Genomic DNA, 14,264 nt, shown 5'->3' with positions numbered 1-14,264 from the left:
CAGCACTGCTAACCAGCAGGATTCTTCATTCACTGTAGAGTATAACCAAACAATGGAAAATCCGGATGGAATGTAACAATATAATGAAGAGGTTAGTTTCTACTCACCAAATAGCAGATATGCTGAGTTGCAGAACTCACACACACATGACCACAGTCTCTGACAGCTGGAGCCAGAGTCAGCATTACTGCTATATGGCGAGTAGCTACTATCCTTTTCATTTTATTGTTACTGTGGATTATAGTACATCCCTATTCCACTCCTCCTCCCAGCCCAACCATGCTTCATTGTTCACTTGTGGTTGACTGAGATTGTAGACCTGTCTTGTGTACCTACCTGCAACCCCCATTCATCCACGAGCTCCATAAACAGTGGTATGTGGGTTTATGCCGTGTTCCTTGATGTGACGAAAACATTTAATAGAATTTTGCACTACTGTTTAGTGAGCAAAGGGTGAGTGTACTGAGTATTCAGTATATCCAATTAGGTTCAAGGCTTCCTTGTGGACAGAACTCAACATGTAGCCCTAACAGAACAATACTAACACACTGAATTATCCCAAGGAAGTGTGATAGGATTTTTAGTGCTGGCAGTGTATATAAATGACCATGTGTATAACGTCAGAAGCTCCAGGACTCGTAGCAGATTTGAAGGAGACCTGCAGAGGATCAGTGATAGGTGCAGGGACTGACAACTAATCATAAAAGTAAATAAATGTAATGTATTGTGTCTAAGTAGACAAAGAAATCTGCTACTGTTCAGTTACACTATTACCGACGTATCACAGGAAACCACAACTACTGTAAAATACCTACAAGTGACCATCCTGAGTAACCTAAAGTTGAATAATCACATACAAAAAATTGTAGGTAAAACTAATGTCAGGCTGATATTCAATGGAAAAATCTTAATCGAATTAAATGTGATTTATTCTTAAAAGAAGTGACTTAACAAATCACTTGTTTGACCATTTCTAGACCATTGCTCATCATTCTGTGACATGTACCAGGTTGGATTAATATGAGAAATAGAGAAGATCCAATGGCGAATGGTGTTTTTTGTCAAAGGGTTGTTAAAGCAGCACAAAAACATTGCACAGATGTTCAACAAACTTCAGTGGCGCATCATGTACAGGTTTACTTTTGAAACTCCAAGAGATTATATTCTGTGAAGGTGAGCATATTATTTCCTCCTACTTACGTCACGTGAAATGACCACAGCAAGAAAATCACAGAAATTAGAACTCGAATGCAGGTTTATTGACCATCGTTATTTCCACTTGCCATTCATGGATGGAACGAGGAAGGAGGGGAAAAATAGTGGTACCAGAAGTAGCCTCCATCATGTCTTAAGATGGTTTACTGAGTGTAGACATAGATGTCCTCCTGCAGACATTTCCTGTGTGATGAGAGCACGTGAAAGTAATCGCATTGTCTACCAGCTGTGTTGCAAGTACTGTTGTGCTATATGGCACTTCCCGCAAGTTTTTCTTTTGTGTTCTGCCGTGGTCAGTTTGAAGACCGGCTGCTTCAACTGTTTTGAGTGCTGTACTGATTAGCCTAGCACCTATTAAGACTGCTGTGCTGACGATACTGTGTTGTACTTTTACCATCTATTAGTCCTTTGGTATTAGTAATACCCATGATAAGATCCCATAGTTTTAGTGTTGTTCTGATTGTTTTTCTGTTTGAATGTTATTTAAGGTTCATGTTTAGGGGCCTAAAGACAATTCTGAATTGTAGTGGAGCTAATGCCAGATACATCTACATCAAGTGAAGTGACTCACTTGCTGTATTTAGTTGTTGGTCCCCATATTAGGTACATGAAGTGATGAGGGTCACATTTCAAAGTATGATATGAAACACGTATAACCTTAAGCCTTGCAGAGTGGTAATTGGTGTGTTGCTTAATTGACCTAGTTAGTTTTTGGTTCTGGCCCATGACTTAAGTATTGTAATAATAGGTCGTTTAAGTATCACTAAAGGGATAAATCCCAGCCCCTCACTGAAGTATTGCTCATGGGACTGAGTAGCTTGCTATGTGGCTGTGACAGCTAGATAGCCTTCTGTCTGTTCACATGAATGGTCTCTGCCAAATGGTGAAGTCTTTGCTAAATAGACTCCCCCCACCCAGCCCCACCCTCACCCCTGCCCCCACACACCACACCACATAACACACTCAAAAAGAAAGAAAAGAAAAATGCGGCTTCCTCCTAAGCAGCATCTCCTGTGATCTTGATTGGCAAACAGGATGATTAACAGAAACATACAACAGATAAATTCACCACAAAATATATTGAAGAGTTTTATATACTGTGAAGTACCGATTACTTTGAAGCATTTATTTCAGTAGTAAAAGATTTAATTGACAGTTGAGATCTGGGGTTGAAAGTTTTATTAAGTTATGTTCCCTGTCTCATATGATCGGCAAGTAATGCAGTAGTAAAATCTCAAAATTTGCCACTTGAAAGCCCAAGATTTTGTAATTTTTAATTCTTTTGACACAGAAGAACACTGAAGACTAGAGATGTAGATCAACTAATTAACCCTAGATCACAAAGCCTTGTCATTTTGACTATGTTCGGTTGGTTAACATTGCTTTTCTTGATATGTTTTTTTGTGCATCTCTGCTATACTTCATTGTAGCTTCCTAGCTTTCGAAGTGATTGATCAGTGAGAATGCTTTGTCATTGGTGTGATTCAGCAGTATGGAGTGCTGTCTTTTGATGAGGATTTGTGTACGTATCCAGAAATACATAAGATAAGGGCAAAACAGGAACTACTTCAAGCACTAATATTAGTTCCATAAGTATATGTGTCAACATAGTGTGCATAATATGTGCTGGCAAGTATTTGAATTTTCATTTTATATTTTTTTAGATGATTATTGTGCATGCAGATGACCCAAATTTCAAAGAACAGCTTATGAAAATGTTGAAGAAGTAGATTAAAACCGATTTCACAGTGATTCTGGTTTGAACGAAGAACTTGATAATGTAGAGATTGGCGAAATAGTAATGACTGATTCAGATTGTGAAGATATTCCACGGTCAAATACTGACATAAATCAAAGCAGTCCCAAAGACTATCGTGTGCTTATGCAATGTAGGCAGAAATGGAAGCTGCTTGAATCTGACAAATGTAATGAATCTGCATCTGAAAGTGAAGATGATGGTGGAATTTCCTCACTGTCAAGAAACACAAATATAGTGTTGCCACCAAGAAAGATTCCACAAGGTAAGAACAATTCCTGCTGGTCTGCAATATCTGCCAGTCATTCAAGTTGATGCACACCAAGCAAAAACATTATCCGCTTCTTCATTCAACAGGCTGAGGCAGCAAAGACTCCTCAAGAAACATTTCCTATGTTTTTCACATGTGAGATATAATGGCACATAAAAATGAAGAAATAGATAGGAATCTTCGTAATGACAGCAGCTTTAAAAAATGATCGTCTGTCTGTAAGAGGAACATACAATACAGGTTTATTGGTTCTTTATACAGAGCCATAATAAGTTTCGAAAGGTTCGAACCTTAGTCTCAATTGCAATTTGATAACAAAGAAACTCATCAAACTAGAAGAGAAAACAATTATTTCATACCAGTACATGAAATTTGGGAACAGTTTGTTCATAACTACGGAACCTGTTATATACCAGGACCATTTGTTAACATAGGTGTGCAATTGACAATTGACAATGTCCTTTCTGCATGAATGTCCCAAATAAACCCAAGTAAATAAAGGATCAAAATAGTAATGACACAAAAACAAAGTACATGCTTGACATGTCTCCTTACTTAGAAAATTCACAGGCACAAATGGAATGCCACCCGGGAAGTTATATGTGAGGGAAATGACCGAGACTCTTTGAAGGTCAAATGGAAACATCACGTTAGACAACTGGTTTCCCTCAGCAAAACTGGCTAATGATCTTTTGAAGGATAAACTCCCACTGATTTGCACTATTCACCTCAACAAACTGGAAATACTCCCTAAGCTACTGTTCACAAAAAAAAAAAAAAATAAATAAATAAATAAATAAATAAAATAAATTAGGTATGTCTATGTTAACTGTTCATGACCTGTCCACTACCAGTAACATTAGTAAGAAACCACACATAATAGTGGGTTACAGTGCTACCAGATTTGGAGTAGACATACTGGACCAGACGTAGCTGGAAAACTAGAAAACAGTCTCTGTGTGTGTTTTGTGGCATGATAAATATTGGATCTGTGAATGCTGAAGTTAGCCATACTCACAGTAATCAGAAGCAGAGAGCCAACAGAGTGCCAAGAAAACATTTTCTTATACACCTGGGTGAAGAAATCACTAAACCTGGATGAGGAAGAGGCTAGAAGTTCCCAGTCCATAAACACACTTTTGAGTCACCATTACATCAAGGCAAGAACAACCTACTAGTGGCAATAGAAGTCTCTGTCAAATTTACCTATATCTTCAATTTATTGTAGTGTGTTTTTATGAGTATAATAAAACATAGTAAAATTTCTGATGATTTGTGTTTATATACTATAGGAATAGGCTTTGTGATCTAGGGTTAATGTGGAGGTACTGAATCAAATTGGGGAAAAAATAAATTAATAGCACAACTTTGAATAAAGAAGTGATTTCATGATAGGACACATCCTGAGGCATGAATGAATTGTCTGTTGGTAATGAAGGGAAGTGTGGGAAGTGACAATTGTAGAGAGAGATAAAGGGATGAACACAGTAACCAGGTTCAAATGGAAGTAGGTTACAGTGGTCATATGAAAATGAAGAGGCTTGCACAGGATAGACTAGAATGGAGAGCTGTATCAAACCAGTATCCTGGTTAAAGACAATGAGAAGTCAGCAAGTTTTTTGAAGTCAACTCAGTGAAATGAATGGAATCAATGGAGATAAAAATAGTGCATTACCCCAATATGATATGATATCAGTGAATCTGTTTAGAAACACTGAACCCATAATATAGTATGTACTGACAAATGATGTATTTCATATCATTGTATTTTATTGATTCTATTCCCAGTGATTCCATTAGATTCATTTCAGTGAATTTAATACAACTGATATGAATAAGTAGGAGTAAAGAAGACCAGTAATCAAATAGCAGAGTATTGAGTCATCTTTTGTGTAAAAGAGAATAAAACCTTTGCTAGAAGAAATCCTTTGACAAGGCTCTGTTGTTCAGTGAGTGGTCTCCTTTACTCCTAAATGTTTAATGCAACTAATATGTATCCCTACGGTAATATAATCCACAGTTCTCTAACATATCTGGGACTCTGCTGGTGTATTCCTGGATGGGAGAACATTTAGTTATTTTTTCAGAAGAGGATTATATCATGATATATGCATTACAGTTTTTACTGTGATATGGCTTGATAATGCCTTCAGAAACAAAATCAGCTAATCGCAAAAATCATGAAATATAATGGCTATGTTAAAATAAAACAGCCTACACAGGAAAATAGTGTGCTCAAGAAATTCGCAGCAACTGTGGCTTTATGTATACAAAAGACTACTGAATCTTGGCCACACAGCAATTTCCATTTGCCACGATATTTTTACATGTCACCTGCTTGTGAAAAAGTTTCATACTATTCACTTTATAGTGAAGTATTCCCAACCTTTTGTAGAGTATTGTGCAAATCCATAGAGATTACTTCAGTCAGACCACGCCTTCATCCATAACAGTACATCGGACTACTCACCAGCCCACACTTTACTCTTACGATCTTAAGCGACATTTCCATTTGAAAGGATCAGCCGCCTGGCAGTTTGTGGCCACACGATTCCCAGGGTATGCCCAGTTTCTTTTTTGTTCCATGTGTATCTGTTTGACTCATGTAAATAAACAAATAAATAAATCATAAGAGGGCACTAAGCAAAAAGTTAATACAAAACAATTCATATTAAAAAGAAAATGTATTTTTTCTAAAGCATACAACTTACGAGGAAAGGGATTGTAGTGACTGTGCTTTATAATCAGATGAGTGAGTAAATATCTGTGGAAACCAGTGTTCATATCCACATTAAGGGAAATCATAATCACATGAAAATTTTGTAAACATGTTCTTTTTACAGGTACACTGCTGAACTCGAAGAGACAAGTAATCTGTTTGAGACAAGAAAGAAGCGTTCAGTCTGTTCCTGTCCTGACAAAAACTGCTGCGAATGTTCTTGTTCAGGTTCCATTCCAGGTTCCACTGAAGCAGGTATATAAACAAAGAGACTAAACAATTTCTTCCAAATATTATTATAATTGAAGTATGAAGTTGCTCTTCTGTGCCTATCATTGTCTTGTATGTTCTGGGAACAGAGAAAGAAGCAGTCCTTGGTCTTCATCTATGTTTCTTATAGCTGCAGCACAGGAGTTCTCATTTTTTGTGGAAAAAATCAAGCGTTGGAAAAGATAGACTGTTACTTTACATAAAGATGACACATTAAGTCACAGACAGGCACAATTAAAAAACACTTACACATAAGCCTTTCAGAAGCAGCCTTCATCAGACAAAAAAAGAGAAACACACAACATTCATGCACACAAGCGAGCACACCTCACGCGCAGTTGGTATTCTGATCTGAGCTGCTGGAGATGGTGGTCATGTATGCATGAGGTGTGCTTGCTTGTGTGAATGGATGGTGTGTGTTTCTTTTCCTGCTGAAGGCTGTGGCTGAAAGCTTATGTGTAAGTGTCTTTTAATTGTGCCTTTCTGCAACTTAATGTAATATCTTTAAAGTAAGTCACAGTCTGTCTTATCGTATATTGTTGATATTCCCACTTGGAGTTTCCTTTGTGGAGAAGTCAGCACTTTCTTATTATCATTGAAATTTACAGTTGTAATACTATCACAGAGTAGGATATAATTCTGATATTTTGGTTTGGGACTAAATAATAGAGGAATACCCCAAATACAATAAATACAGTTCTATCGAATACAAGTCTAATTCACTCTGCAGCTGAAATTACACAAATGGATCAAATATTAACTGATTATTCTTTACTGTAGCTAGTAAGCATCATTGTTTGGTGGAGGTGGAGGAAGGAACTGTGTGTGGTTAAAATGCTACTGGACCCTTACATATTTATATTGTCATGGGGATAAGCATGGTAGAGATTTCATAGTGTGCTGCTCAGTGTCAGCCCCATTGGTATTTGCCTCATACCATAGAGTTAGTAATGATAACAAATTTATTTTGATGCAGTGAATTTCGGGTAACAAAATGCATTTTGCAATACCTCAGCCATCCCTACTGTTGTAAAGGAAAAAAATCTGCAACTGTCTTGGAGGCAGTTATAGATTATAAAGTCTTAAACTGATAACATACTCTGAATTAGTTTTGAGAGTGTCCAAAAGTTGTTGCTCAGATAGTTTTGAGACAGGTGATTAAATATTGGATACTAACAATTTCATGACTCCTTGAGGAATACTACCAATGCTTTATTAAGCAAGATGAATGTTCTACTAAGCTACAGAGTGATTAGCTGAACATAAAATTACCTCAGGGCACTCTAGGGGCCACTAATGATTAATAAAGATTGAATGTTCTGTAAAAGTATTACATATTGAAGATAAATTATAATAATAAAATCCATATACAGTGGAGACGGTATTAACTGGACTAATTGTTGTTGTAAGTCATTCAGATAACCAAAAATTTGGATAACTGAATTTATGAAGAAAACTGATTTTTGTATTGTTACGACGAGAAAGATAAACTTTGTTACCTGCATATGGTTATCTTTTAAATAGATTGTCATGCAGTTGTCTTTCTACTGTTAATTTTTAATATCGGGTGATTGTTTTTTGTGAAAACCCACAATGCAGAATTTCTTCCAAAAATCTGTTTTTCCATCAAACTGTGGAAAATCAAGGACACACACACACACACACACACACACACACACACACACACACACACACACACGACTACGGTCTCTGGCAGCTGGAGCCAGGCTTCAGCTGCCAGAGACTGTGGCCATGTGTGTGTTAGTTGTGTTTGCATGGTGTGTGTGTGTGTGTGTGTGTGTGTGTGTGTGTGTGTGTGTGTGTGTGTGTGTGTTGTCTAGTTTTGACAAAGGCCTGTTGGCCGAAAGCTAACTTTCCGGCAGACGTTTTGTTGTGCCTTTCTGCGACTCGGCATCTTCGCTGTATGGTGAGTAGCAGCTATCCTTTTCATTGTATTGTCAAAACTGAACAAGTATTCTTTTAAATATCACTTGACAAAGAAGTACCTATGCCATACTTGTTGGTTAACTTTAAGACCTCATTCTACTTTTCTTAATGAATCAATAATTTTAATTTTATCTTTACTTGATAACACCACTCTTCCACGCTTTGATATTTGTAAACACAGGTGCAGCAGTTCACAATGTTGTAGCAATTGGCAACTATCAAACTCAAACAATAATGAAATGTGCACTGTATGTCTCAAACAATAATGAAACAATGGAGCTCCAGGTAAGAATATAAACAATGTAGCAAAAGATAGATTGTTGCTTACCATAAACATAACACTCGCACATAAGCTTTCAGCCTCAGCCTGTGGCAGAAAAAGAGAAACACACACCATTCACTCACACAATTGAGCACACTTCATGCATACATGACTGCCAACTCCATCAGCTCTGGCCAGAATGCCACATGTACATTCCAGCCAGAGCTGCCAGAGTGAATGGTGTGTGTTTTTCTTTTTCCGACAAAGGCTGAGGCCAAAAACGTATGTATAATTGTCTTTTAATTGTGCCTGTCTGCAACTTAGCGTGTTATCTTTATGGTAAGTAGCAATCTATCTCTTCTTACATTGTTTATATTCAAACAATAATGAAACGCTCGGTGCAGAAATAACGTAGGGTACAGGTGGGTAGTACCAGCATGACATATCGGTGCACATACAGACTAGACTACAAGGATATTTGCCCACAGTTGTCAATCTGCATAACTGCGAATCTGTATAACTGAAGTCTGGGTAATTGAGTCTCCTCTGTACTGGGTTTTTGTATTTAATAAATGTAAATTTTCAAGTCATAGATTCACCATCAGAGTGTCAGTTGTTACGTAAGAACCTTTGCTAAAATGTTACGCCAGAAATGTGCATCTGTGAATTTTATACGTCGCTATATCTACATCTGTACTCTGAAAACCACTGCGAAGTACATGGCAGAGGGTAGCCCTAATTGTACCAATTATTAGGGTTGCTTCCTATTCCATTCACTATGTAGTGCGGGAAGAATGAATGTTTAAATGCCTCTGTGCTTGGTGTAATTAATCTAATCTTGTCCTCATGAGCCCTGTGTGAGCAATACATAGAGGGTTGTTGTCTATTTTGCTGATTACTGCTGTTTCTGTTGTATATGACAGAACTTCCAAGTGCTGTTTACACTGTGTATGTTTGTGTAATAGTGCAAACGACATGTGGAAGTTATACAGTGCAAGCTTTCACAGGTGGTATTTACATTCTTAGTGGTTATTTGTTTCTTTTCCACTGAATCACTTCTGAAGTAGGAAATTACAATATCGTGTCAGTGCTGCACAGACATTATCCTGTACTTGTTACTATGTGTGTAATGCCTCTGTTGGGCTCAAATACCAGTGTGTTGTTATGTACAAATTCGTTAAAAAGTGCCCTTATTCATTTTACTGCCTCAGTGCTGCCAAGAGTAGCCACTATAGAGTTTACGTGAGTGCTGTAGAAGACTGTTGTTTTTTGATTGCTTTTATCATGATTTAACCAGTAATTTGAACAAGAGAAAAGCTATATACTGACCCATAAGATAACTTATCCATTTGAGATGTATTTTTCATCTTCATTTATATTCCTAATATTGTCAAATTCAGAAAGAGAGAAATTTTCTGATTAGTACGCACCTGTTTCTCTTGTCTTAATTATCATTTATTTGTATTAGCCTATCCATGTGCCATTTTCTCATTTTCCTTTTAAATTCACCTTTACTACTTACTCTATCCTTGTCTCATATTGTATCTGAACAGCAACAATATAAAGCTGTTGTCAGTGGAAATTTTTGCCCCAAGGCACGCAGGAGTATTCTGAGTGCTCAATGTGTAGATTTCCTTACACTTACTAGCATACCATTTTTGACTTGCCGCTCTCATTGACATATTTTCCTTCATTTTCATCTTCAGACATAAATACTCTGCAAGCCACTGCACCGTGTATGGTGAATGGTACATCATACAGTGTTATCAATTTTCTTTCCTTACATTTTCATGTACTGAGTGAGGGAAAAAATGACTGTTCATATACCTTTGTACCCATCCTAATCTCTCTTATGTTTTACTTATGATGCTTACATGGTATATATTTTGGTAGTAGCGCAATGGTCCCACAGTCATCTTCAAAAGCAGTTTCTGTAAATTTATACAATAGGCTTTTCCAAGAACTATGTTGCCCTTTTTTCAGTGTTACCTCTTTAAGTTCCCCAAGAATTTCTGTTTACTTTGGTATGGATTGTTGAGAGTGTGGGTATGCTCTGGTGAAATCTGGTAGGCCAGGATGAGTCAGAAGCCACTTGGTAGTTGTACAATTCCTGTATTACACCCAGTAGTTCAGAATTCAACTCAGACCCACATCAGCAGTGCTAGAAGGTGGGTCTTGACACACAGTTCGCAGTAGCAAAGCATTGTAAAGGACTGCGCCCATTGCTACACTAAATGTGGCCCAGGTGTGGCATGATCTTGCATAGTCAACTGTCCCAACCATAGCTGAGTAACATAAGGGTTGATTTGGTGGGCTGATGCAGCCCACTGAGTCCGGCATGCTGATGGCTGCTTCACCGTGGCAAGTGACGATCACAGATGTCCAGATAGACTGGCAGCTGGTTGATGGCAACTGGCACTGGCAAGCACCCCAGTGGCTTGGTGACTAGAAGGGCTTCGATTCGACCCTCGGCCCATCAGGTTGCTTCTGAACCCCTTAGGTGGTCCTGTCCAGATGACAGTAGAGCAGCAGTGTCCTCATGGTGGATGCTGATACTATTCTAGTTGATGACTAGATGACTTGCTGCTTTAAAAGTGCCCAGCCTGGCAAGGTGGCTAGTATTTATTTCCACCAGAATGGATTTTTTATGGTGTTGCTGCTACAGAAGTCACATGTCAAACTATCGCCGTTTATGGTATCTGTATGGCCACTGACCAGCAGGCGGATGCTAGTGCTCGGTGAGTACCAGGGCACAACACTAGGTCAGCATATTATTGTAAGTGGCCTGCTCTACGACATCGAGAATGGATTTTTAATGGTGTTGCTGCTACAGAAGTCGCATATGCCACATGTCAAAGTATCGCCGTTTATAGTATCTGTATGGCCACTGACCAGCAGGCAGATGCCAGTGCTCGGTGAGTACCAGGGCACAACACTAGGTCAGCCTATTATTGTAAGTGGCCTGCTCGACGACATTGAGCCCATACTGAGCAGAGTAGTGCAGTGGTTAGCACACTGGACTCGCTTTCGGTAGAACAGTGGTTCAAACCTGCATCTGGCCATCCTGATTTAGGTTTTCTGTGAGTTCCCTTAATTGCTTAAGGCAAATGCCTGGATGATTCCTTCAAAAGGGCACAGACACTCTCCTTCTGCATACTTCCCTAATCAGAGTTTGTGCTCTACTTCTAAAGACCTCGATATTGATGGGTCATTAGACAATAATTTCCTCCTCGTCCCTCAAGCCCATCTCCCTAGGCTCATGTTGTTACAGAGTTATACCGACCTGTTATGATTCTAGCACCATGTCTCTGAAATTGTTGTCATGTCAATTTGATGCATGTTTCTGAAATTGTTCAAAGTTTGTTGTCATGTCAAGTTGATAAGTACTCCAAACACTGGAACAGTATTCTAGAATTGGATGCAGTACTTCATTTTTGCCTGATTTCCTCTTCATAAATATGTGTTGCTTTTAGTGAATGACCTCGCTTCCCCCCTCCCCACTCTCTCCCCTCCCTATCAGTTTGTTCCAGTCATTATTTTTCCCCCTCTCTGAAGAGGGAATCTGTAGTTCTGAAAGCTTAGTGGACTGTTATATCTTTTTATGACTTTTCTACCAGTTGTTTGAGGAATTGCACCTCCGCAAATAAGTACTGTACCATCCATCTCTCTTTTTGAGTACTCAACAGTTTTTTGAAAGGATTTTTTCTTTTTAATTGTTGTTGGTTGTTACATGCTGCAGGGGAATAGGGGATAAAGAGGAACTACTGATCATGGAATATGAAAATTGAGAGGCTGTAATGTATGTGCTTCTAAGAAATTCATATTTCCACCATATTTACTACATTGATCTCTTTTGTCAGAGTTGAAATATCCAAGATTTTCATTACAGCAAAATATGGTACAGTGTTTGCAAATAAATGGAGTCACTCTGAGTACCTTAGACACAAAAAATGAGTTTATCAATATGGAAATTGGAGCCAAATAAAAAAAAATGGCTCATTGAAAACAGTACTCTGTAGTTTTCTAACAATTTTTTCCTAAAATACAGAACTCACAAAACATATTTTGTATCCACTGTCATTGCAGTGTGTCTGAACAGCTTTTTCACACCCTCTTCACATGCAACATTATAGCTTATGAACATGTGACAGGTGCCATATTTTACAAATTGTTGTTTGAGGTCTTCTTCCTGTTGTATTACCACTGTATTTGTCAACATACTACTTTTCTTTGTACAGTTTTCTTTGCATTGTTAGGCTGTTAAGACTGCGGATGTTGTTTCTTTTACTTGTGTTGGGCAGACACTTCATGTCTCTATGAGACGACATTAGTATTCTAGGAAGTAGAGTATGTGACTCCATCAACATGGCTCCAATTAACCTACTTGTACCTGATAATTTTGAATGCACAAAATGCTACCACACAATACTTAAACCACTTTATCATGTTTTTTTCCCCCCCTGTGAGCTGTGATTGTTAACTTAATACTGCTACTAGAATGGGCGAAGAAAGTATTGCTCTGATTGTTTTATTTATAGCATGGCAATGGCAATACATGTACAAAGATTACAAATTACTACACATCAACATTTAAGCACAGTTCTCCAGCATAAAATAATAAAAATAACAACAGCTATGGATGGATATGAAGGTCATTTATGTATTTTATAACATCACTCGTCACTGTGAAGAAATCTTCAAAAGGACCCTTGTAGGTACGTGTGGGACATGTCGATACAACATGAGCAACTGTCTTGTCATTCCGCACCACAGTCACACAGTGGTGCTGATTTGCCGCTCTTGTAGAGTGTGTCTGCACATTGTTCATGGCCCGTTCGGATGCGGTTCAAGATAGTCCAAATTGCCCGAGACGGTCGAATTCAGAGGGTTTCTTTGTATGCAGGGCAGCTTCAGGTATTGTGGGAAACAGTTTTCTGATTATAATTGCCTTTGAAAGTGATTCATTAAGTTGTAGTTGATTAGGCAACAAATCTTGTATGTGACACAATGCTAATGGATTTCACCATTAGTCACAGAATGATGACAGTAGGGAGAGAGTTGAAGATGGTTGAACTATAGTATCGTATTATGAGTATCATCCTTGCCTCTTCCTCTCAACACTAGCTTCTGAGTAGCTTCTGTAATTGTGTATGCTCTGCAAAGGGTAACATATGTTCTCTATATTTGTTCCCTAATGATGATCTAAATTACAAGACTCTTATCAACCTCATCACAAAAGCTCTTCTTTCATTTCACCTTTGCAGGGATTTTAAAGCACAAGGTGTTATGATGCTTTGCAACCCCATGATCCCAGGTTATGTTGAAAAACTTACGAATTCTGTAATCTGAAGATGAGGTAGAAGGCTCACTTCTGCACTGCTGAGGAGTATTTCTTCATCGCCAGTCTCTTAATATATTCTCCAGCCCTCACTGACTCTGTTCAGTCAGAAGTGATCACCAATTTGCACTAGTGTGTCCTTTCCTGGCATTTGCACAGCTAACAGACAGAGTAGTACTCAAAGGAAGCCACAAAAATGGATTGTCAGTGAAGCTAGCCGGAAATTTTGCAGACATTTGGTTGCATTTGGTTGTTCAAAGAGCGTCCGGGAACGTATGAATTGCTACACCAGACCATTATACGTCCATTCCAAAGTCTGCAGACCTGACCTACATTGAAATGGTAAGTGCCACTCTGCTATTGTAAGAGGCATGTGGCTGTTGCATGATTTGTCATTCTACAAATCCAGAGGTTCAATCCTCAGTTGGTCATAAGATTTTGTCTGTCTCTTATTGCTTCTGTTAATAAAATTTGGCTCATCCGCCT

The 14,264-nt window shown here is 38.3% G+C and overlaps 1 protein-coding gene across 2 annotated transcripts in view; it reads left to right on the top strand.

The window, feature by feature from the left end:
• Positions 1 to 14,264, top strand: part of LOC124614030 (stAR-related lipid transfer protein 7, mitochondrial) — a 116,496-nt gene that overhangs the window by 31,937 nt on the left and 70,295 nt on the right. For both annotated transcript variants that reach the window (XM_047142853.1, XM_047142852.1), the window contains exon 2: positions 6,086 to 6,216. In XM_047142853.1, the coding sequence (XP_046998809.1) occupies positions 6,086 to 6,216 (131 nt within the window). The remainder of the gene's footprint in view (positions 1 to 6,085; positions 6,217 to 14,264) is intronic.

The sequence above is a fragment of the Schistocerca americana genome, chromosome 4 (genome assembly GCF_021461395.2).
Source record: "Schistocerca americana isolate TAMUIC-IGC-003095 chromosome 4, iqSchAmer2.1, whole genome shotgun sequence".
In the NCBI taxonomy this organism is placed as follows: Eukaryota; Metazoa; Arthropoda; class Insecta; order Orthoptera; family Acrididae; genus Schistocerca; species Schistocerca americana.
The sequence above is the reverse complement of the archived record's forward strand: the minus strand, read 5'-3'. Positions and strand labels throughout refer to the sequence as shown.